This window comes from Sylvia atricapilla, chromosome 1 (genome assembly GCF_009819655.1).
Source record: "Sylvia atricapilla isolate bSylAtr1 chromosome 1, bSylAtr1.pri, whole genome shotgun sequence".
NCBI lineage: Eukaryota > Metazoa > Chordata > Aves > Passeriformes > Sylviidae > Sylvia > Sylvia atricapilla.
Genome location: NC_089140.1, coordinates 52,474,090 through 52,498,322, shown reverse-complemented (window position 1 = coordinate 52,498,322; position 24,233 = coordinate 52,474,090). Strand labels below are relative to the sequence as shown.

General features: G+C 43.9%; 1 protein-coding gene and 1 long non-coding RNA gene across 4 annotated transcripts in view; one reads left to right on the top strand and one right to left on the bottom strand.

Annotated features, from left to right (window-relative positions):
* Positions 1–591: 591 nt before the first annotated feature.
* The window catches only part of VOPP1 (VOPP1 WW domain binding protein), a 62,474-nt gene continuing 38,832 nt past the window's right edge, over positions 592–24,233 (top strand). For all 3 annotated transcript variants that reach the window (XM_066322718.1, XM_066322709.1, XM_066322728.1), the window contains exon 1: positions 592–1,128. In XM_066322718.1, the coding sequence (XP_066178815.1) occupies positions 607–1,128 (522 nt within the window). In that variant the 5' untranslated portion in view covers positions 592–606. The remainder of the gene's footprint in view (positions 1,129–24,233) is intronic.
* LOC136363464 (uncharacterized) lies at positions 18,291–22,268 on the bottom strand. The gene is made up of 2 exons (XR_010743992.1): positions 21,116–22,268; positions 18,291–20,010 (listed from the first exon to the last, which is right to left on the bottom strand). It is a non-coding gene; the product is annotated as an uncharacterized lncRNA (long non-coding RNA).

The window sequence follows — 24,233 nt, the reverse complement described above, 5'->3', positions numbered from 1 at the left end:
CCAGGGTGGTAGAGGGAACACCTTACAGAATCACAGAACGACAGAATTACTTGAGTTGGAAAGGACTCTCAAAGATTATTCCATAAGCAGGGACACCTTCCACAAGACAAGGTTACTCAAAGCCTCATCCAACACAGCCTTGAACCTTTCCAGGGAAAGTGCATCCACATCTTCCTGGTTCCAGCGTCTCACCGAACTTACTATAAAAAATTTCTTTCCTGTCTAACCTAAATCGACTGTCTTTCCGTTTCAAATAATTGCCCACTGGTCTATCGCTACAGGTAAAAAAGACTTCCTTATCTTTCTTATAACTCCCCTTTCGGTACTAGAAGGCTGCTTTAAAGTGTCTCCAGAACCTTCTCTTCTCCGGGCTGAAGAGCTCCATCTCTTTTTGTGCTCGTAGGAGAGATTCTCCAGCCCTCTGGGTATCTTTGTGGCCGCCTGTGGATTCACTCCAGAAGATCGCTACTCTGGGGAAGGGACGTCGTGGTGCCGGGCGACCCGCGTACCGCGCGGCTCCAAGGCGGAGCGGGTTACTGTCCCCTCAGGCCGGGGGCAGGTGCGAAGGCGGTGACAGGGGCAGAGACAGACGCGGGGCAGAGCTACATGCGACACCAACCGAGGCCCCGCTCCTCCGGCACCACCGCCCTCTTCCGGCCGGGCACGGCGCGGGGCGGGGCCGGGCCGCTCCTCTTCCCGCCCTCAGCGGCGGCGGCGGCCGGCCTCTTTCTGCCGCCCGCCCCGGCGCCCGCTGTCCTCCGCCTCGCCCCGACCCTGCTTCGCTCGGCTCCGGCAACCCGCGCTGCCGCTGAGGGGATCGGCGGCTCAGCCCGCCCCCGCCCTCCTGCGGGGCTTGCCCGCCTTCCTCCGCGCCCGCAGCTGCTCTACCCCGCCTCGCCCCTCTGCCCCCGCTGCGGGCCGCTCGCCGCCGCCCCCGCGGGCTGCCTGAGCCCGCCGTGCGCTGCCGCCCGCAGCTCCGCCGCCGTCGGGGATGGCGCGGCTGGCAGCGCCCGTGCGCGCCTGAGGCGGAGGGGCGAGCCCGCCGCGGGAGGAGGAGGAGGAAAAGGAGGAGGAGAGATGAAGCGCTTCCAGCCTGGGGTCGCGCTGCTGCTCTCGCTGCTGTGGGAGGTGAGGTGGGCCGTGGGGGGAGCGCTGCTGTGCGGCGCCTGCGGCAGCCCCGGGTTCACCCCGCGGGGGTCCGCCATCGGTCGCGACCTGGAACTGCGCGGCGGGCGGGGGCAGCTGCGCCCGCACCCAGCCGGGGGGCGTGCGCGGGAGGTGCTTTATTTTGGGGTCAATGTCTTTGCCGGAACGGGCTGTATTAGCTCCACAGGCAGTGCGCGGTCAGGAGTGCCGGGAGCTGCGGCGCCGGCTGGGCGAGAGCCGCTGCTGCGGGCGCGGGGGCCACGGGCGTTCGCGGCGGCCGGGCTCGTCGGGTGTCCGGGGTTTTACGGCTGGGGCAGAGGAAGATTATCCGCGGTGTGATGGAGCAGGGCGACACGGGACCTGTACGCAGGGACACAAGCTAGTGGAAGCTGCCCATTCCCGGCAGCCTGGCAGACTGTTCAGGGGACGCAAAGCCTGCGCCTGTCAGTAAGGGTTAAAGGGAAGGTCCATCTCTTATTTTCGTTTGAGGTGGCCTTTCGGGCGAAATGTCCATTGGGAGGTACGTAGAGGTGCGGCGGCATCAGCTCTCGAAGAGCCGTGGCGGCGCCGAGCAGCATGGTTAAACTTCTGGGAACGCCTGGGTAGCGTAGCTTTCGTGCTTAAAACAACCGAACAAACAGTGAATTAGGAGCTTTCATTAATTGAAGGGGGGATTTGTGTCACGCAGTCCTAGAATCGGAGAACGGTTTGGATTGGAAGACACCTTAAATAGTCTCAACCTTCCTCCCGTGGGCTGGGATGACAGTGGATCAGGGAAAGCAGCTCTTTTTGTCGGCGGGCGGGTCGGCAGATGTTTTCTGGGGCGGGCTGTGTGTCGGTGTGTGGTTTAACCTTGGGGCTGGGGCGGGCAGGGGGCAGCAGTAGCTCCCCTGGGACAGACTGCCATGTGCGGCTCCCGGTGGCAGGTTTGCCGGCGTGCTGGAGTCATCGCCGGGACACGGGCGGTGGCAGCGTGCCGCGGTGACTTCGGAAACACCCGTGGGCTTGTCTTGGGCACATCTCTACATTCATAAAGCCCGGAGGCAGTGAGGCTGAAAGTGTCAGAGAGGTGAAAGAGCTGTGTTGCCTCTGTGATGGAGCAGTGTAGACGGGAAATGGATTAATTTTTTTTTTTTTTTAAATTGGCACGCCAGCGAACCCATACATGGAAACCAGAGCGCTGGCTGTGTAACTACTGCTTTTGGGAATGAATACAATTAATGAAAATTATATTTACTACATGTTTATGCCACCTACGTAGATGAATGATTTCTGATGCGTTACCCACCATGCCATCAAGCATCTTCCCATTAAGACACTCAGGTCAAAATCATTGCTTAATGTAAATAAGTGTAACTCTTTACAAGTTAATTGATTTGCATCTCCTTACCCTGGCTGTAAACCTGGCCCTGATCTTGGCCCGCAATTGCTCTTGACTGCAGCAGCTCTTCAGATAACAGGAATAGCAAAATGTTGATTAAATGAAACAAACACTACCATTTCCCAGAGGGATTATGTTCATCCAAGACTGTAAAGGTTTCACCCCTCCAGGATCTCTTCGATTAGATGTCTCTGCTCTCTTAACGTGTATTCTGCTGAAAAAGATTTGGAAAAAAAAAAAAAAAAAGTAGTGCCTGAAAAAAGTAATTTGCGTAAATCCTCATTGGATCGAGCCAGTGTTGCTCTTATCCAAGCTTTTGTACTAGTTTTAATTGTGGAGATTTTTCCTCCCCATTTCTTTTAATCTTACTCTTTTTGTTTTGCCATCTGGTTTTGTGGATTTTTTTTTCTATCTTGGAAATTCTTAGGTTGCCTATTAAATTGAGATGCTACGTAAATAAGGCTATATTCTACAGACCCAGAAACAGAGTGCTGGGGATCTAAATAACTTAATCGGAGACATCTAGTCGTTTGGAAAGTTTTTGGTAAATGAAACTTTTGCTGTCTTCTGCAGGAAGTTCTGTACTGGATATTGTCTGAAATAACATTGCTGCAATTGTTTTAAATCTGTTTGCAGCTTCAACATGATCTTAGCTGTTATTGAACAGAGCATGGGCTGAGAAACACAGTTTTCATTCATCATTGTGCAGAAGGCTCTGACGATTACCCAGGTACTGTGGGGAGGAGCCCATTTAGTCAGTCAGAGCTCAGTGCAGTAGTTTACCGATTCCAACCAAGTTTTACCGTGGTTAGATTACCCAAAATACTTGTTGCAAAATGTTCGTGTATTGCAAAGCCACTGTTTCTGGCTACACTGATGAAAGGAATGAACTCCTTCACAGTTAAGTATACATCAGGTTCATGGTGGTTGTCAGTTTGGATTTGGAGAGTGTGAGTGTTTGTGGCTTTCAGGCTGAAGCCTAGTCAGTAGCTGGCTGTGGCAGTCTCCCATGAGGAAGTGGTGTTTGGCTGTTCCTGATGTAAAGGCAGAAGATGCAGACAAGGGGTTGAGGGGCAGGAGCGTCCATGTGCTGGTGGGTGGTTTCATGAAGGTGACTAAAGGCATCACTGTCAAAGCAGGATTTACACATAAGAAATTGCTGGCTCTTGATGCTAAAATGCCAGTCCTTGTTCTAGACGAGCTTGAGATGCAATAATTACAGAAACACCCAGAGCAATGTGATGTTGGGAGAGGGGAATTAATTTTGAGTTTTCTTGTGTGACAAGGGTTTTTTCACTGCAACCACAAGGACCATGGTGGAAGAAAAATTTCCAACCTCAGAAGCCAGAAAGCTCTGCTCTGAGAGGACCTTATTATTAGGGGAGAAAAGCCAAAGATGCTATGTGTTTTGCTCACGACTTAATTGCAGTTGAACAGTTCAACAAGTAAGGTAAAGTGAGGTGGACAATTTGACAGGTAATTTTGGCTCTTGCAGGAAGAAATGAAGACTGTTGAATCTTTATCTGTCTTTTTCAAATTACTTGGAGATAGCAGTGTGTTATTAACTGCAGTTGCTTGAAATGCCCTTTTTCACCAGCAGCCTGGGTGTCTGGTATACCCACAGTACTGGGGTATGTGATTTTTGCCCTCACAAATAACCAGTTGTCTTGCTTGCTAGCTTGGCTTGTGGTTCTGTCAACAGGACTGTGTTTTGTCCCAGTTGTCACTCAGTTTCATGGAAAGATTTGAGGCAGTCCTTGAAATGACTGTTTGGGACATATATATCAAGATTTTCTGCTTCTCTTTTAGCAGTGATCCCAAGGGCTTTGGTTGTCTAAGTTAAATGTGAGCTTAATGAATAGTGATGTCTTTGGAATGGGGAAAAAAATAAAACTAAAGAGGCAGTCCCCACACCCCCCTGATAAAGCAAACTTACTTTCAGCCTGAATGAGGGCACTGGTGTCTCTGTGGGGCTTACTTCTCAGACCTGAGTGCTTGGTTTCTCTCTCACAAGCTGTAGAAGTGATGGATGGAGGAGAGCTCAGTAGCTGAAGCTCGGCTCAAGGGTGGGGAAGCTGAACAGAGCTGCTTCAGGCCTGTAGAGGATCCTGTCTGTGCTGCAGTGGTAATAAAGGTGTTTTATTGCTACTGCTGCAGAGAAGCTTGCTGAGTGGCCTCAACTTTCAAAACTGTCAAATAATTTTAGCTGCCTAAACCTCTGATTGGCCCCTGTGTTGTAACCAGGAGAATCTAGGAGCTAATGCAAGTGTCTGAATATTTAGGTTAAGCTTCTTGGTTAAGGTAAGTGAGGCCTGCAGTAGTTGCTGTAGATGGTGTGAGGTGTTTGTGAGAATCCCTCTACAAAGTTTTCCATGTGGCTATAAAAAATTGAGAGCCGTACTTCTGGAAGTACTAGCGTTGATATTTCTACACGTAGTTTCTCATTATAATTCATTATGATTCTTTATAATTCTTAGGAATTATAATGTGGATGCTGATAAAAGCACTGATAATTGCATGGTTGAAGAAAGTGATCCATATAGTCCTCTTGTCAGGTGAAAGATACTAGCAAGAGTCAAGTGCCTTTTTTAAAAAGAACGAGAAAATGGACATGTCATAGGAACGGCAAAATGCATTATCTTGAAAGAAAATTCAAATACTCCCGACAGTCTGTCATACAAAATTTAGGTAAAAAAAAAGTTGGCTGGTGCTCCTCAGTTTAACTGCTGGGTTGAACTTTTTAGTATTATTTTTGTAAGTGGACTTCAACAGGAGAGATTTTATCAAATCAGAGAAACCAGAAATTTCTGTCCTTCAGGAAGAGGTTTGTTTGTGGTTTTTCTTTAATTGTTTGTGGGTTTGGTTTTTTTTAAAAATCCTTGTAAGGACAAGAACGTTAAAATGAGGAAACCCACCAGTCTTAAAGAAAAAACCTACACATTTTAATCATGGGATGCACAGGTGGAGTTCAAGAATTTGTGGAGATTATGGGGATCACTCCACCTTCCCCTGCCCACTATGCCTTGTATTTTTTTCTATCCATTAATGGTCAGGTTTTCCTTTATATAAAGTACTGTGGGATAATATGTACCCTTGAATGTACAAATGTGCATGTACATCAGTGCTGCTGTCTCTGTGATGTCCCTCTCTGTGGAATACAGATGCTGCCCTACTGATGTTTTAGCTCCTGTTCTTGCAGGGAAGGTTGGGGAGAATAAGGGGAAAATACTATCCCAGACATTCTGCTAGAGAGTTGTTAGTGTAGCTGTCTCCACTAACCCTCACTTGCTTTTTAGACTTAGCAGCTTAAACAATTTCTGATGAGTTTTTTCCTTACCCTCCTGCAGCTGGTTGCAAAGTAGCTATTGCATTGCTGAGTGAAGGCAGGAAAGAGCTTTCTTATGATTTATAGTTTGGAGATCCAAGTGGTGCTGGCAAGCCTTCCCTGCCTCTTGACAGCAGTGAGATGGGCTGTGATTTCCAGGTGGGAGGACTGAGCTCACACACTTCTCTCACTTTGCTCCTGCTGAGGAGGAGACAGATTTGTGTTGGTTGTGGGTAGGAAATGGGTGGCCGACTGCCATTTGCATCCTCTAAGAGGAGGTGAAATGGGCTTTTTTGGCTGGGTTGGTTTGGAGGGGTTTTTTTGTTTAAATTAGAAGAAGCACCTGTAAGATCTGTTTGCATTTTCTAATGGTAGTCAAAAATATTTAGCACTTTCTGTTATGCTTTCTTCATAAAAGGGAAGTTGTCTGATTCTCCTTCCTCTTCATACTTTCCGCTCAGCTAATGTAGGTGGCTGGAAGGTTAAACTCAGCCGAAGGAAGGCCTTAGACTTCAAGTGTTGTTTTAAAATGGATTTAGCTAAAATCAGTAAAAAAGGGGGTCAGTTGAAACTCTGGTTTAATACAAATTCATTTTGGTTTTCTCCACCAAGAAGAGGAGAAAGAAAAGTAGTGCTTAGAAACACTGCAGTGAGTATGCTCATATACAGGGCTTGCTTTGGTTATCAATGTAGGCTGAGTTTGCAGGCAGAAACAGATTCATGCTTAAATTTGTGCTACGAAATTTAAAAAAAAAATTAAAACTATATCTTGCTGGGGAAATGTGGCTACCAATTTTCTTCAGTTTTGTTGTGATCTAAAGTAAAATCCATATGAAAACCTGTTACGTAAAGCTAGCATATTTCACTTTTTGTGTCTTAATTTTTGACACCACTATTGCTTTGTATCCTCAGCGATGCAACTTAATTTATTTTGCTGAAGGTTTTGTTGCAATCCTGTTAGAGTTTGTTATGGCAAATGTAAACTCTCTGTGGACTAGCAAGAGGCAAAGCTTTCTAAACACATTTTTTTTTTTTTTTTCTTGAGTAGTGTTTTTTTGGAAAATGAATCTTAGGTCTGTCTGAAGCCTGGGGACACAGCCTGGTATCTTGGGCATTAAATAGCAGTTTCACGACAAGGGAAAGCTAGGGTCTTTAATAGTGGATATTATCACTTTCCTGATATCAGAACAGTAAGATATGAGATGAAATGCCATACCTGGTATTTCAGAAGGGCATGAGGGGAGAATCTGGGTTTGTTGACTGCTTTTTTCTTTTTCTTTTTTTTTTCCTTTTTGAGAACAGTGTATCTTGACAGGTTTCTCACATATTAAAGGTAGAATTATCGCTGCTGAGTTAAAAACGCCTTTCTTCAGAAGTCTGTCTTCAACTTTGTGCTAAATAGGTGTTAGCTACACCTGTGTTTTAAATAGCTCAACTAAAAATCTCTTCCTTCTTTTGCAATGACTCAGTTTTCAGTCTGGTAAATTTTTTAAAGGAAAAGAACTAGCAAGAAGTGGTTTCTTATCTGTATCTCATGCAGTGAAGGTGTGACTTGTTGCTGGCAGGGGTGGTCTCTAATCCCTGCTTTTGCCAGTTCCTGGAACTCTAGTGACCCTGGGACCACAAAAGGATCATATCAACCCACTGATGCTGTGAATGACTAAGCCACAAAAAAGGGTCTGGGGAAAAAAATTGAGAGAGAACAGTTTTCCATTGGTTCAGCAGAGGTTTGTGCTGTGGTATAGCATCATAAAACTTGCAGTAAGGGAGGAGAGAGAATGTATGACTTGGAGCAGGACTGCTCATTTTAGTAGCACCCTTCTTGTTTCAATGATTAGGTGTCTCCTAGTGGGAATCATGAAAGCCTTTTGGTTGGAAAAGACCTTTAAGTTCAGTGGTAAACTTAACATGGCCACAACCACCGCTAGGCTGTGTCCCTAGATGATGCTACATTTGTGCTGGAGTAGAAGGCAATCATGGAGACTTTTTCTGTGCTCTGCTAGAAGGAGAAAGTCCTTCTAACAGAGTCTGACTTTTTTTTTTCCTTTGACTGAAAGATGCCATTAGGTACTATTCTGGAAAAGTTAGTCTTATCATTTTCCCAAATAACCTGTCTCTCAGAGTAGAAGTGCTCAACCAGGAGCTGAAAGCTTCCCCAGCCTTTCCCATCTCTGGGGCAGGAGATGGAGACTGTACTTCTGGGGAAGGTCCAGCAGCATCATTGCAGCATAGAAAGGACTGTTGTCCTTGAGTCCAGCCAAGGGTAACTACAAACATAGCACTCCTCTGCTGCACCCTTTCCTCCACCTCTCTTATTTGGAGGTGTAAAAAAACCCTTGAACCTTGGCCTTTTGTTGAAAGCCGCTGTGAAATGATCTGGGCCTTAGTTTCGAAGTTCAGAGGCACTGGAAAGTGGCCACTTGTGAAGGGTGATGGGAGTGTACCTAGACTCCAGTCCTGGCTGCACACAAGCCCTCTGGAATCAAGCCTTGCTGTTTCCAGCTGGAGTAGGAAAGATGCTATGCCAGCTGGCTTGGTCTCCCACCTCTGACATTGGTTGGCATCAGGCAACTAAAGAGCTGGCAATAGTTTTGAGGATGGATTCTTCCTTCCCAGGTCTTGTGCTGCTGGAATAAGATGTGGGGGCCGTGGACTCCAGGAATGTAGCCAATGCCTCTAAAGATTTGTCCTTCTAAGGTAATTACATTTAATGTTTTCTTATGCCTTTCTAGTTATATGCATTTCAGTCTGTTTGGATCTTCCCTGGGAGTATGAAGAAGTGGAGAATCCTGAAATGAAATTAGTGTGAGAGGAACGTGAGCATGTGAGAAGGTGGTACGGATCTCACTGCTAGCAGACTGAAGATGATGGGTAGCATGTATTATAGTTGATATGAGAGGAGCATTTTGTTGTGTATGTTCATCTTCTTGGGCCTCAGTCCGTGGCACTAATACCCAAGAGAACATGATGCTTTTGTAGACCTACTCTGCTTAGCTTGATCTTGCCAGCAGTGTAGTTACAGTGGCAGGCTTGTGCTGCTGTGGGATTAAGAGCAGGTAGTGTGCCTGTGATCCAGAGGATTTGGTTGTCAGTAAATGAAGAGTTCTGTCAGGGAACATATACTAGCAAAGAAAAATAAAATCAATTACTGTAGTAGCAAAAACGGGCTTCTTTTAAATTGCTGCAAACTTGGTTTTTTTGGCTGGCACAGTTGTATCTTTCTGTATGTGTGTCTGATGGCTGTAGGTAGACCAACAAAATTCCTCTCTCTGTCCTGGTCGCAGAATATATTTCTCCCTTTCTGGACAGGAGGTGCTCCTTGTCTAACCATAAAAGGCCAAGTGTTTATACCTTGCTAGTTTTGGCACAGTCCCTTTAGTGTCAACACAGGAGACTGATATCCAGCTGTACAGCACTGTTTACACATGGTGATATGACAACAGACAGTGTAAGGGTCTGTACCTGGGGAATTGCACAGGTGTTGCTCAGTGTTTTGTTTCTCCCAATTTTGTTAAATCTCTCCGCTAAGGTGGATAGAAACCTGTTAACTTAGTTAATTCTTTTCTGCGTTCCTCATGATATCTGTAAACGCGGAAGCAGGCACTTCTCAGTCTGGTTGGTGGGTGACTGTAAGTGCTTCAGCTTTTGATGCAAAAAGCAGGCAAGGATGAGTCAAGCAAGTGTTTTCTTTCATTTCTGCTCCTCGGGGGGGAAAAAATACATTGCTCATCGCTACAGATAATTCTCTCAATACTGGTGTGAGATCCAGGAATTCACTGCTGGCTCTCTTAGGGTGTGAGTTCCCAGGTCAGGGCCTTATTTTGCTGCTGCAATTGGAGCCAGTGGTTTAACCAATTACAGGAAGGGTAATGGGTGTAAAAGTCCGCCTTCGTTTTTTTAAGTGCCATTAAGTTTGGCAGAATCTCAGTCCAAAAGAGAGGACACATAATCTCTGAACATGCTGCTTTCAAATGGTCAGAAAATTGTCTAGTCTAAAAAAGAAAAAGGGAGAGGATGGGTGTGTAAGAAGTTTTAAATGTGCTTTTTCACGGTCTGCTTTTCTTTTTTGTGCTGATATAAGATGCTCCTATCTTAAGTGCTGTCTTGCCTATCCTAAATATATATCAGTAATGATAACCATGATTTTCAATGTTTTGAGCAGCAGTGGTGCAGAAGATGCCTGTTGATCCTGAACTACCAAACAGTGCTGTCATGATAGGCTCCGCTCTGGGGTTTTGTGTAGGGGACCCCAGTTCTGCCCTGATCTGCTTCTTGATTAAAGCAATTCACATCTGCTGGCTGTGATACAGAAATACTTACAGTGAATGGGATTGGGTTAAAACTCTTCAGAACTGGGTCATCCTGTAGTTTGAGATAGTGTAAGGTAACATTAGGCTGCTTCATTTTTTTTTTCTGTAGCTGAAACGCTAGTGGTGTCTGTTCCTAAACTTGTGTGCGTGTGTCCCTGCGTTAAGTTTGTTACAGTGCTACACTAAGGCTACATATTTTCTTTTGCCTGCCTGTTTCTTAGGATGACTTGTATTTCTAGGAAGCTAGGGAGCAGGGGAGGGATAAGTGCCTAATAATAGCCAGACACTAGAAGGCTGCATAGTGTTGAGGAAAACGTAAGGCGATTTGGGGCTTTTGCATAATGCCAGTACCATGCAACCAGCTGAACTTAGTGCTGAACTTTCAGCATGGTGATAGAAAAGTGTTTCAGGATCTGCAAGTAATCTGTAGATCTTGGAGCTTCCATTTTCTGAAATCCAGGTCTTATATTTGTTTTCTCATGTGCTGTAGGTAATACTTCTGATGCAGACACCTTAAACCCCAGGGTGAGTATTAGCAAGTTGGGTTTTGCTATACCCTGTATGTGGCAATTGTCTGGATAGGTATGTGGAGTGTTCCTAGAAGGTATTGGCTGGGATCCTGAAAATATTATAGGAGACGTGTTGGAATATGCCTAAAACCTGGATGATAAAACTTCCTGGTTCCTATGCTGACCCATGCTGCCAGCTCTGGGTGCATGCATGCTTGTCACAAGGCATCCTGTGGGAACACATTCAGGTTGCAGCTTCACCTGGTTTTCCCTGCATCCAAAAACCATGAGTGCAGCTGTGGCACAAAGCCAGGGGGATTTGAATTAAGCTTGTTTTAATTCTGTAGTGATCTTGACTTCCTATTTTTATCGAAGCCCTAATCCTGGGCTCCATCCAAAGGCCATTAAAAGTCAATGGAGAGATCCCACTTGCTTCCAGTGAGTGCTGGGATAGGCTGTCTGGAGGGTGCTAGGTGCCTTTAGTTTTGCTGTCTCAACCAGCTTGAGGTGCAGGTGACCTTTGCTCTGTGCAGCTTCTGGAGTCCTGTGGGCAGGGATGGTCTTCCCTGGGCTGAAGGCACATGCACTGAAAAGTTTGGTTGCCTTGAAGCAGCTCTAGCTGTTACTCCTCTGTGTACCTGCACTGTGCAGCACGTCCACCCACAGAGGTGCCAGTGAAGCTGTCCTTGGGGAAGCAGCTACTTCAGCCAGCCACGGTCACTGTCCACATTGCATAAGGAGAAAAGCATTATAGTGATTATATAAAAGAGATTATGTAACCGGGTAATTTGGTAATCTCCTCTCTGGTGAACGCTAAGAATAGCTCGTGAACATGCATTTATTTCTGTGATAGCCATCCACAGTGATGAAGCACTGGAAAAAGTGGGTGCTGGGCAGTGGCACAGGGTGAAATATTTGTGCCTGCTGTATGTGTTAGCAGAGACTTCATAGCTCTGTTGCTCCTGTGCTGCTGTGGTGGGACACAGCAGCTGCTGTTTCCCCTGCCCCACATTGTGGTGTGACTGGCTCCACAGGTGCAGTGAAGGTTTCCAACTGCTCTTGATAAACCTGTGCCACCTGCCTGTGGCATCCTTATGAGGATGTGCAATGCACAGGCAGAGCAGATTATGGAGGAGGGAACACATGTTGCTTCTCCATGAACTGAGACCATTTTGCTTTCTCTTGCTTCCCAGAACTATCGATTTTTTATGCTGAAGTTGGCAGTACCCCTTCCCCCCCACCCCACACTGAGAAGTGTCTGGGAGGTGCTGAACAATTTCCAGGATCCTGGTGAGGAGCAAGAAGGCTCGTTGCCTGCTTTGAGACAACTGAGAAAGACCATGTGTGCTTCAGCCTCACTCTTACTTGCATCTCTGTTCATGGGTTTATTCCTCTCTTGCAGAAGGGAAGGTGACTCATAAAAATCAGCTGCTGCCAAAGCCAGTGAGAGCTCTCTGATGTTAATTGAAGTCAAGAGAGAAACTATGGAGGAGATGGGTGCTGTTCCTTGTAGTCTCTTACTCCTGAGATGGCTGTGCAGGGGTGAACTCAGGATAGCTTGGGAGAAGGCAGGAAGCTGGATGAAAGGCTGTAGCAGGGGAGGAAGAGAGCAAAAAAAAACTCTCTGAGCACCAGTGATTCATTTGGGAACATCGGTCCTGGCTCAGAAAATGTTCCTGCAGTTTTCAGATCAGTTTCTGGAGTCTAGGTTGCTGCAGGCTTTTTGTTACGGGCTTGGGGTTATTTTTAATTTTTCTTTTGTGTGGTTTTAATTTGCCTTCCCATTCACTGTCCTTAAAGTACAGCTTGCCTCCTTTTCTCATTGCTACAGCTATGTCTTCTCTACCTTGAATTGCATTTTCAGCTCCTTGTCTCTTGCTGCCTGAAGCTCCAGCTCTTTAACCTTATCTTCAAGCTGTCACAATCTACAGCTCTCAAGGAGAAAACAGCCTGGTTTTCTCCTCCTCCTAGCCTTGCTCTGGACTGTTGTTCAACTCTTCTTGGCTTAGGATGGCTTTCTTCTCTCTTTTCTCTGTTACTGATTTCATGATTTGCAATAGTTTCCACTTTCCTGGCTACTGCGTCCCTGTTCTCTTTAAAAAATGGTTGGGTTTTTTTTTTTTTTTTCTGTGCTTTCCTCTTTTATTTCTTTTCTAGGCTGTCTTCAGATCTGTCTATGATTCAGCCCTGGCACAACCACTTCCCATGTGGGTTTTGCCTCTCCCATAATTTCTTTACTTTCCCCTACTTGCAGAAAGAAAAGCTGTACCATCTGCCCTTAAAAGTGCCTTATAAATCCATATCACATGTATTGCAGTTAGGTGTTGAACGCAGCTTAAAAAAATATAATTTAAATCCTTTTCCCTTGAAAGAAATACAGATTTCCATCCTGTCTCTTTTGCCTGAATATCTATTTCCTAGCATGTTTTTCTTGGTTTTGTATGTTAGACTAGAGATTTGAGAGTTCAGCTTGCAGCTTCACCCAAGAATTCCCTTTGTGGAATAGGTGATTCCTTGTTGCAGTTGGCTGCCTTGTGTACAGACCCATTCTTCTTGGTATTTATGCCTTCTCTTTCTGTAGGGTATCAACCCTGGAATATGCTGCTGTTGTTGTCAGGCAAAAGAGTGTTAGGATAATGTTTTTAATAAACATATGGGTTTTGGATAATGTAGATGGAAAGTATGTGGAGAAGACTCTTCACCCTGTGAACTGTAGAGGAGAAAGGACAGGCACAGACCATGGATAATGTGAAATTATTTTGATGCCCTGTAAATTCTCAGATGCTTAATGGACTTAATTTTTCAGTCTCAAATTACACATCTGGAAAAAGATATGACTAAAGTTGAGAGTTTTTGTGCAAAAGTATGTAAGGATGTGTTAGAGCTGTTGCAAGAGCTTCTGTAATGTGAAAACTGTTTAATTTGCAACTGTACAGATACATTAAGAATAATCCTATCTGGACTGATAGGCAAGTGTGAAGTAGTGAAAGGAGAAGGAAGCCAAAATTCATGTACTGTGTTAACTTTTTAAAACCAGTGAAACTGAGATGGTGTCTCATTGCATGAATTTTAATGAACGGTAAACTCCTACCTAAGTCAAAGAAAAACATTAATTCTTAGTTTCATGTGGGTAAGATGGTTCAGGGTGTATAAGTGTGGTATAAAAAAGGTATGAAGGCAGTTTTTATAATTGGTGCAGAGACACCGTACAAGATTTTGCTTTACTTTTGTCTGCCTTGTGCAGACAAAATGTCATCTGCAGCATGTGTCATTTGATTGACTTTAGTAGTAACATTACCTTCCTTGTTCTGAAACCCCCGGATGCAAGCTTTGACCATGTGGGTTGCTAGTCTGTGACAGAAACCCTGGGGTTCATCTGGATCAGTTGTATTGGATGTCATGGCAGAACTTTCACTGGTAAGGAGGAGCAGAATGGGCTCCATGTTTTGGAGTTTGAACTCCAATCCTAATTGGTCATCTGTTCCCTTTGAAGAAAATAGGTTGTAAAGGTTAAATTTCTTGTGAAGGTTCAAGTTCAGTTAAATAGATTCAGTTAAAGTGATTTCCAAAAGCAAGTACAACGGAGGAAAAAACATGAGCAGTGTCTGCAAACATCCCGCTGGAATATCTGGAAGTGCCTGATGGAGCCAAATTAATAACTTAACAAGTTCGCTTTTGAAATGTTCCTTCAGCAAGCTTGTAAAAAGTTGTAAAAATCTAGAGAGGCTTGAAAGCAGGAACCCTTTGTAAAAAGTCTTTCCTTCAAGCAAGAACATTTAGACATGATGTGAAGCAAGGTTATGAAGGGATAATTAGTACTGGGTTTCCTGATACTGCCTAGAGAAAGCTTGGCAGCCTTTTTCTCTGTGGTAGGGATGGCACTTGTAATCTCAATGTCAGTATTTGCCAAGTGTTACTCTAGCCCTGCTGATGACTCCCTGGACGTCTTCCTGAAGGTGACTGCCTTATGTGTGAGGGTTGTAAACACTTGGGTCTTGAGGAAGGATTGAGGTCTGACTCTGAAGCCGTCTGCAGGAACAAATGACTCTTCCAAAGGGATTGATCTGTGCAGGCTTGCCAGATGTGTCTGGACCCGGCTCTCCCTCAGTCTGACAGGTGTTTTTGCAGCCATTTGATGTCAGGGGTGTGCCACCTTTGTGCCAGTGGCGCTGGCATGATAGCAACAGCTGGCAGGGCTGGCATCCATCTGCTGGGCTGGCTACAGCTCCTGCCTGCCCACTCTGCCTGTGGCTGCAGGGACAGAGGTGCTCACACTTGGATACCTGTTCCTAGAACATGGGCTGAAGGTGGCAAAATTACATCCTGTGCCTGACTTTAATGCCTGGCTCTTCAGGTGCTGAAAAAAATCACCGTTCTTTTCTCTTTCAGTGATTTATGTTTTTCTGGAGGAGAAGTTTTTTCTTAGCGGTGTCCTAGACTTTGATATATGTTCTGTATTCGTGGTAACAACTTGTCCAACTATCCATCTTTCAAATTAGATTAAATCTATTTGTACATTTATGGTATTTTTTCATGCTTTATTCAAACACAAGTAATCAAATAAAGAACAGTTCATGCTGTTACGCTTCAGAAGTCCTTGCCAGTACTTAGATTTTTATAGGAAACCAGAATTTTGCAGTTGATTGTAATGACAAGAAGTATGCTTGTCTGTCATCTCTCACAGAAGGATTTGATAGTACTTAAGCAATATTTAATACATCGTAGCATGTTCTAGTCACATCCAGTCCAGATGCATAGCTCTGTACAGATGGATAAGTGGGCAGAAAGTATTGAAAATGTCGTGCAGGGTGTTTGTAGCAGAATTAGAAACTTAAGATTTTTGATTCCTGGTTTCCTACTCCAGTTCAGTATAAGGCAACTGCTTTGACTTTACTATAAACACTTTGTAACAAGCCCTTCTATTTTATGAAGTTACAAATGTGGGTATTTTTTTGGAAGTGCCAAGCAAGGCATCTTGTCAATGGCATGAAGATCTACAGGCATGTGAGTGGTCTGGAGGAAGATTTCCTGTATTAGATTCTTCTCCATGTGGAATTATCAAATTGTAACCGTAATGTTTATTCAGTGTGTCTTGTTAGTAGTGAATCTGAGATCAATAGATACCTCCAGATTCTTAGCCTTTGTCTTTTGATTTATGCATTTGCACATTTATCACACAACTGTACTTGTATTGGGTTTGTATTCTAGACTTAATGACTTTCTGATGATCTAATTAACCTCAGCTTGTTAGTGATGCCAGTATTTATATGTGTAGAATATGAATTAATGAAAGTGTTCATCTGCATCTCACCTCTTTGGATAGCTGACTAAATTTGTTAAACTCACTGTTGTCTTCATAGTGCTGCGCTCTGAAATACCACAGGAGCTCCACTTGTGTGAGGGTGTTTTTCTTTTAGTCATTGATTGAATACGCAGTCCTAAGACAGTCTATAATTTTGCAAAGTTGGATCAGTGCTGCTGAGTAGATTAGGTCAAAATAGAAATAACAGCACATCGAAGCAGTTTCAAACTTTCAAAGGCTGTTTTTGTTTAGGCACTTCCAAAAGCTAGGGAATTGAAAGTCCAGGTTTACATGTGTAGTGAGAATGGAACTTCTCTAAAAGGCTTGGCATTTGCCCAGGGTGTGGGAGGCCAGTTTTGTCTCATCTGTGTCCTCTAGATGAGCCCTTGAAAGAGCTGCTACCTTAGATGGGGTATACTAGAATTGATTTACGTCAATTGTTGACATCATCCTCTTTTCCACTTCTAAAGGAAGTATGTGCTAGGTGGAAGGCTTCACCATCGCTCAGTGGTTTAGATGCCCTTTGAAGAGGGACAGCTGTGTCTGCAGTGTTTATTCCAACTATACCCCTTCAGAGACTGAATATAGAAACTGAAAGACAGAAAAGTGCGAGACATTAGGTCTATTGGTTGCAATAAAACAGCATGGCCTTGTCTTGGGAAATGCTTACATGAGGAATTTGAGGAATCTGTGTTGTGGTTTTAATTTGGTTTCTTGTCCAATGCACTATTTACATTGGGGTTTTATATTTGCTAATTTTTAATTATCAACTGGGAGATAGGACTTTGGGAGAAAAAGGTAAAACAGGCATAACTTAAAAGTAAAAAGAGGTAGATTTTATTAATATACACTAAAGAAAAGGGGGAAGAAAAAAAATTGAGACATTCAAACACCTTCACCCCCCCCCTCCAAAATGTTCACTTTCTCACTCACCACAGAGAGAAAACCATGATTTTCTACTATCTCTAAATTTAGTTTTATCTCAAAAGAAATAGAAACCTTCTTGTTCTTTCCTAGTAGCCAGGGACCTATTCTAATCAAAATTCTTAATTAAAACTTACGTATATCAATACACACAACTCTTTGGCTAGAACTTGCATTCCCCCAGGCAGCATTCTGATATTACAAAAACAGTCCATTGACCCATAATTCACATCCAGAGAAGTCCGGTCAGAAATGTCTTCTTCCGTTCTATTTTCCAAATAGTCTTTCTCAGTTCTTTCACTGACTTTGTCTCAATGCTGTCTCTCTATATTTCGAATCACTCTGTCTTCCATGGAGGAGGGAAAAGGATTAAAGTCTTTGCCCAGAGGTTTTTTTTTTTCCCCTCTTCAGCGGAGTCTTGGAACTTTGAGGCCACAGGTGATGGTGCGGGGAGGAAGGGGTAGAGGGAGCATGCTCAGGAACGCTGATGGACAAAACATTTTCCACCCCTGTTCAGATCTAAAGCGACTGAAACCTGGATCAGCTCCCTGGAGCTCCAAAGAAAAGTTTTTAAAAGTCTCTCCTCCTTTGGACCAGTGGTTCTGGCAACCAAGGCCCAGAGCAGGGCCACCATGGTCCTGGCGCAGGGCCAGACTGCTGGTCTGCAGTCCTCCTCCTCCTCTCCCCATCGGAGGAGCCGGGAGGGGACAGAGGGGACACGGCCAGGCTCTCCCACTGTCCCACAGGCAGGGTTCCCCCTGAGACCCTGCAGCCTGGCCCCGGGGGGCCCAGCCTGAACCCCGACTCATGAGGTGTTACCTTTCTGGTGGCTGGAAAAGGAAAGAGAAAAGTCACCAGAACTTGTGATTTAAGACTGTGTTTCCAGAGGTGTAGAAACACTCCCATTCGTCAACCAAGCTGTCAGTCACAAATCCATGCTAGAACTTCCTTGTGGAAAAAAACTTTTCACATCCATGCTAAACCACCACAATCTGCTTGTGTGTGTTGAAGAGATAATTCTGTCCTTGCTGCTTTTTTGCACAATGGCCCAAAAATTTTGCTACTATCTCCTGATAGAGATAGGATGCTGCTGAAAATAGGTCTTTGCACCTATACTTATGCATTTCATGCAAATGCATAGAATGCATAAATATATGCATAAAGTTGAAAAGAAACACTGCCAGCACAAAAGTCTGAGGTTCTGTCTCCTCCAACTGCCTGAAGTTAAATTTTGTTAACTACCGGTAGAATGAGAGAGGCTCAAGTTCTTCTGGGTGAGAGATGGGAAAAAAGACTTACCATATCCTGTCATTGCACATTATACCTCTGTTCTGCAGATGTGTCCTTTTGGATACCTTACAGATGCAAAAAACCACGAAGGAACATTATTGGGTTTGTTTTTGTTTTTGCTTTAGAAGTGCAGGAAACACAGTTTCAGGATCTGAAAAATGCAGTTATGTGCCCAACTCCCTAATATGAGAGGGTTTTCCAGAGGATTTGTCTTAAAGTTTTCTGTCAAGTTGGCACTATCTGGAGTTACCTGCTGCTACATATTTAATTCATATGATGACATGAAATATTTATATTTAAGAAATAGCTCATAAAAGTTGGTCTTCCCTCCTTTTTGTATTGAGAGCATCTCATGGCAATGTCCTGAATGTTGCACATCCAGGCCAGGCCTGTGACAATTCTGGGGAGATTTATTTCAAATAATCACCATTCCTCTCCAGTAACTAGGGAGATGGGAAGGTGGTACAGTGGAGGATGCTGAGAGGGCGATGCCTGGTATACCTTTTCCAGCCTTACAGACTGTTCTAAAACAGATCCATATAACATTTAGGCTGAGAGTATTGGTAGTGTCTTTTCTAAGCACCAGATTTTTTGCAGGGCTGTTGTATTCCAGACATTACTGTGCTAGTTCATGAGACCTTCCTCAGCTCCTTCCTGTTTGATAGGGACTAGGTTAGGGAATTCATGCTGAGGCTGGTTTTGGTGCTGTCGTTTTCCTTTAATGAACATCTTAAGGCAGTCTTAGATAATTATTTCAATTTTTATTTGTATGAACAGATGAAATGTGCATGGAACTCAATGTTTGCTACATAAAGTGTTGAGTTTATACATCCCTTCCTGTCTTATGTGTGCTGCTCTAATTGGCTTTATTTGTTGGGGATTTTTTCCCTGGTTATTTTTAAATAATCCAATGATTTACATTTTTTCTGTTAGTCCAGTTTTCCAATCTTATGTTTCTGTGGCTGGTGACAGGGCTGGTAAATCAGGATTGATTTAACGCTCGGCACCTCTGTTGGTAAGAGAGATCATCAAAATGCTCTATGGAATGAAACCGAAAGAAAGGAGATAAAGAGTTTTCAAATAAAAGCATGCATATCAGCAGCATCAATCCTGCAGTTCCTCATACCAATGTAGAATTTGCACTCTGGATTTCTTGTTGCACACTGTGGATTTAAGCTTGGAGGAAACCTTTGAACCTGTGAGCCTGCATCTTTGAGCCTGTGATCACAATTTTATGTGCATAGTGCTGGATTTTACAATGTCCCCCAAGAATTCTCTGTTCTGCTATCAGGCAGTCTCGAAACAACCTGCCTACATGTGTGCCTTGCAAATAAGTATCAAACCTGACTTGGAGGGAATACATCTGTTGGTGGATCCACAGTCCAAGCTCCTCCCCACCTCAGAGCTCTGCCCCTCAGATAAGGCAGCTGGCAAAGCTGATAACGAATCCTGGTGATGGGGATGACTTTTTGTTTGGTGCAGAAGAATCTAGTTCTAACTGTTGTTGGAGAAAAAGTTACTTTAGAGCTTGTCTTATGTTAGAAATAATCAGTTTCCTCGTTCATGTCTTCATATATTTGAAGATATTTTTCCATCCAGTTTTGGGTAATAATCTATTATACTCTGTAGGAAGCAGTATGAAAGTATGACCTCATGTCATAAAGGCTGTGTCACTTAGAGTGGGGTTCTGCTGTTGGCTCTGCTGTCAGACACAGGCACATTTCTTTGTGATTTTTGTCCCATATTCTTCTCCTAGTTTAAGAAGTTATAACTTCTGTTCATAGCTAGTCTTGAAGCTGTGTATTAAAGCCACGGATTGAAAGCTAGATAGGTTTCAATAGTTTGAATTGAGCAGATCCTACCATTAACAGAGGTGAGGAAGAGGGATCTCTGATATGCTTTTACTGAAGTACTAAGGGTCATGGCCAAGTACCACAAAATTATCTATTGCCATGTAACATGTTGGTTCTCACATCAAACAATGCTCACTCTGACTATGGGCTGGGGGTTCTCTTTCAGTCTGTACTGTTTCATAGTTAGAAGGTTTTTTTTAGCTAATAAACTTAAGGCCTTTAATAAAACCTTGTTTTTAAAAAAGTAAAAAGATCTGGATATCAGTTTCATTCCTTCTATCGAGAAAGATTAACTTCTGGGACTCTTTTTTCTGCTTTGTTTAATGGTCTAGGTCATGTCTTCTTTCTTCTTGGCCTGAAAAGCCTTAGGCAGTGCTTGACTTGTGATACAGTGGGCATTGTACCTTAAGGAGCCACAGGCATTGCCATTGCATAGTGTTAAACTCTGTTCCATCATTTGCCAGAGCTGGGCTATCCTGTTCCTCCTGCACCTTGATTCTGGAACCTGGGTACATAATTTTGCAAGAAATAAGTAAGTTCTATTTAAATCTATGCAACTTTGATCTGAGATTTGTCTTGAAATGAATTGTAATTCCAAGCAAAGTTCATTCACAATGTTACCTAGAAATTAGGGATTCACCATGGTTTTCTGGATGCTTGCCTGAGTCTGTCAGAAAATGTTATAAATGAGAAATGCCTTCCAGAGGTTTGTATTTGTCTGAAAGCCACAAAAAGTATTTTGGGTTTCATGCCATCATGATTCAACCGTAGCTGGCAACTAAACACCACACAGCTGCTTGCTCACCCTCTCCTGGTGGGATTGGAAAGAGAATCAGAAGGGTAAAAGCTAGTAAGCTTGTGGGCTGAGATAAGGACAGCTTAATAGGGAAAGCAAAGCGAGGAATTTATTCACTGCTTCCCCTGGACAGGCAGGTGTTCAGCCATCCCCAGGCTGCATTACATGTATCCGTTACTTGGGAAGACAAATGCCATCGCTCTGAATATCTTCCTCCTCCTTCCCGCATCTGATACTATAATATAAAATGTTATATTCACCATATAATATGGAATATACCTTTGGTCACTTGAAGACAGCTGTTCTGGCTCTGTCCCCTCCCAGCTTCATATTCACGCCCCGTGTCCTCCCTGGTGAGGCAGTTGTGAGGCACAGAAAAGGCCTTGGCTCCATCCAAGTACTGTGTTATTCCTGTGTTATCAACAGTGTTTTCAACCCAAATCCCAAACATAGCCCCATACTAGCTACTGTGAATCAAATTAACATTACCCCAGCCAAAACCAGCGCATTCTGTACTGCTGATTCCCTCCCATTTACATCATGCTCAGTTCCCACACTATCCAATACATCCTCATTAACCCTCACAACCCTTCACTCACACCCTTTGGTATCTTAGGTAGATATCATTCTTTTAGTCAATGATCATTGGCTTCATTTAGTCCATGACTTAGGGGCTCCATCTCTTAGAGGGAGCACTCAGGACAGGAGGGATGGTGTGGAGTTACTTGAATGGAATTACTGGGCACCACAACCAGCTCAGGTCAGGTCACTGCTGCGCTTGCACTGCTTCTGGTAAGGCTTGTCCTCTGTTGGTTCAGATGCTTTCTGCTGTAGTAATTCCCATAACATGCAACTCAAATCCTGTGTTACAGCCATGTAAAGGTGTTTCCATTGCAATCTCCACCCCTTTTCCCTTTGGACCAGACCTTAGTGTTTAACAGTGCAGTGAACTTGACCCTGCTGCAGCTTGGATTTATCCACTTACTGCAGTTCTTTAGGGTTATACTTGCTCCAAGTGAAGCCTTATCTATGAGCCACAGTTTCTTCAGGGGTATACCTGCTATGGCATGGACTTATCCATGGGCAGAGCTGCTTTGAGATGCACCTGTTCCAGCATGGCCTTTTATCCATTGGCCACGATCCCTTCAGAGGTACACCTGCTGCAGCAGAGACATAAGCATGGCTACAGTACCTGCTCTGGTGTGGGCTTTTCTGCATCCACAGGCACTCGGGAGTGTTCCGCTCTGGTGTGGACTCATCCACAGGTGACAGTCCCTTTGACTTGAGTTCATGCTGCAATTCCAGCCCGTCCAGCACAGCAGTGATGCTCTGGTCATCTGCCAGCCCAGGCACATTGCCATGGCTGTTATCAAAATGTTCCCAGGCACAGCAGAGTAAGATGATAAGTGGAACAGCAGTACAGGAAACAGTGAAAGCAAAAAGCAGCCAGTAATGAGCACCAGACTCTGACATACAGTAAAGCAAGCAAATAAAAATTTGCTATAAATTCCATCTAGCCCCTTCCAATCTGACATGTTGTTATCTCCAAGTGTTCAAACCCCAGGCTGGCACCCAGAAAGGATGGCTGTAGTTTAACTCGAGCCAGCAACAAGGCACCACAGAGCCTCTTCTTCACTCTCACCCAGTGGAATGGGAAAGGGAATCAGAGTAGTAGAAGTTAAAAAAAAAGGCATGGGTTGAGATAAAAGCTGATAAACCAGAGGTTGCACACGCAAGTAGAGCAAAATGAAGAGGAATACATTCACCGCTTCCCATGGGCTGGCAGGTGTTCAGCCATCCCCAGGAAATCAGGGCTCCATCACACGTAGTGGTTAGTTGGGAAGGCAACCATGGTCACTCTGAACCATCCACCTTTCCTTCTTCCCTTAGCTTTATATGCTCATCATAATGCCGTATGATATGGAATATCCATTTGGACAGTTAGGATCAGCTCTCCTGACTGTGTCTTTCCAACTTTTTTGTGCACCCCCAGCCTTCTTCACTGGCATGGTGGTATGAGAAGCAGAAAAGGCCTTGAGGCTGTGTAAGCACAGCTCAGCAATAAATAAAACATCTCTGTGTTATCAACACTGTTTCCAACGCAAATCCAAACTAGCTATTGTGAAGAAAATTAGCTCAGGGAAGTTCAGCACATTTCATCATGATGCTTTCATGAAAAGCACCCTCAGTAAGCTACTGTCCAGATCCACCCATGTGTTATGTTGCTCTTTGGAAGGTTTTGATCAAAATGGAACACCTTGCTAAGCCTCATCTAGTCAGTTCCCAAGTTCAGTGGGACATTTGCAGGAGTAAGAGAAGATGCTCTTCCTACTTGTTGGGGTTTGTGTTTAATTGGATGTTCTGTGTCTTGCAGGCATAAGATTATCTTTGTGGTTGTTTATAGTTTTATAAATCTGCAGAATGATGAGGTTTGTATTCTTTGGCTGCAGCTATACAAAGGAAATCTGAATATTTAATGGAATATTGAATACTGCATAACTTTCCCATGTATGAACTTAGAGAAGGTGTTTTGATGGATTAGTTGGTTTGCTGCTTAAACTCTGTAGGGTCAAAGATCATGTGTCTGAAATGTTTTTTACATCTTATGTAGGTTTTAGGTAATTAATATTTCATGCTTGCCCCCAGATATGTGGTAGTAGTTAAAACTCAATTAAGTGGTGATTATACAGAATGATGAATATTTCATTTATTTAATATGAAATAGGAAAAAAACATTGCTGCCATGCTTGTTTTATTTCAAAAAACTTTGTGAAGATTAGCAAGATTGAAAATCCTCTTAATGTCCTGAATTTATTCTGCTGAGATTATGCAAGTATTTCTTTGAAGACTTTTAATAAATGGGTTCTGTTGTCCTTCTTTATAGGGATGTTTCTTCTTGTACCTTTATAAAAGCTTTTGCTTTGTTCAGCTTCGGTTATGGGCCAAAATATTGTTTTGTTCATGCCATTTATTAGTTGAACTCTTAGTAACTGAATATTCAGAAATACGAGCATCTGCAAGACTGAAAGAAATCAGATGGGTGAGACAAGTGTGTGTCCGTGGCTACTGTGTCTCGGATGGTGGCAGGTGCTGTCCCAGAAAGGGCCACAAGACTACCCACTATCTGAGGTCTATTCCTTTCGTGCCTCCCCAACATATGAACTACTTGGATCACAGATATTAGGGTGTAGCTCCCTTTTTACTGGGTTTAATTACTGGTTTGGATTTGTCTAGTTCCTTTTGAATCTGTCATCTTCTGCAGTTTCCCGCAATAACAGATTTCAGATTTTGTCTGTGTACTGTGTAAAAAAGTACTTCTTAAATGAATTTCCTGCTAAGAAAAGGAACACTCATTGAAAGTGTTGCTATAGGGCTTGGCATATAATAGTTCCGTACT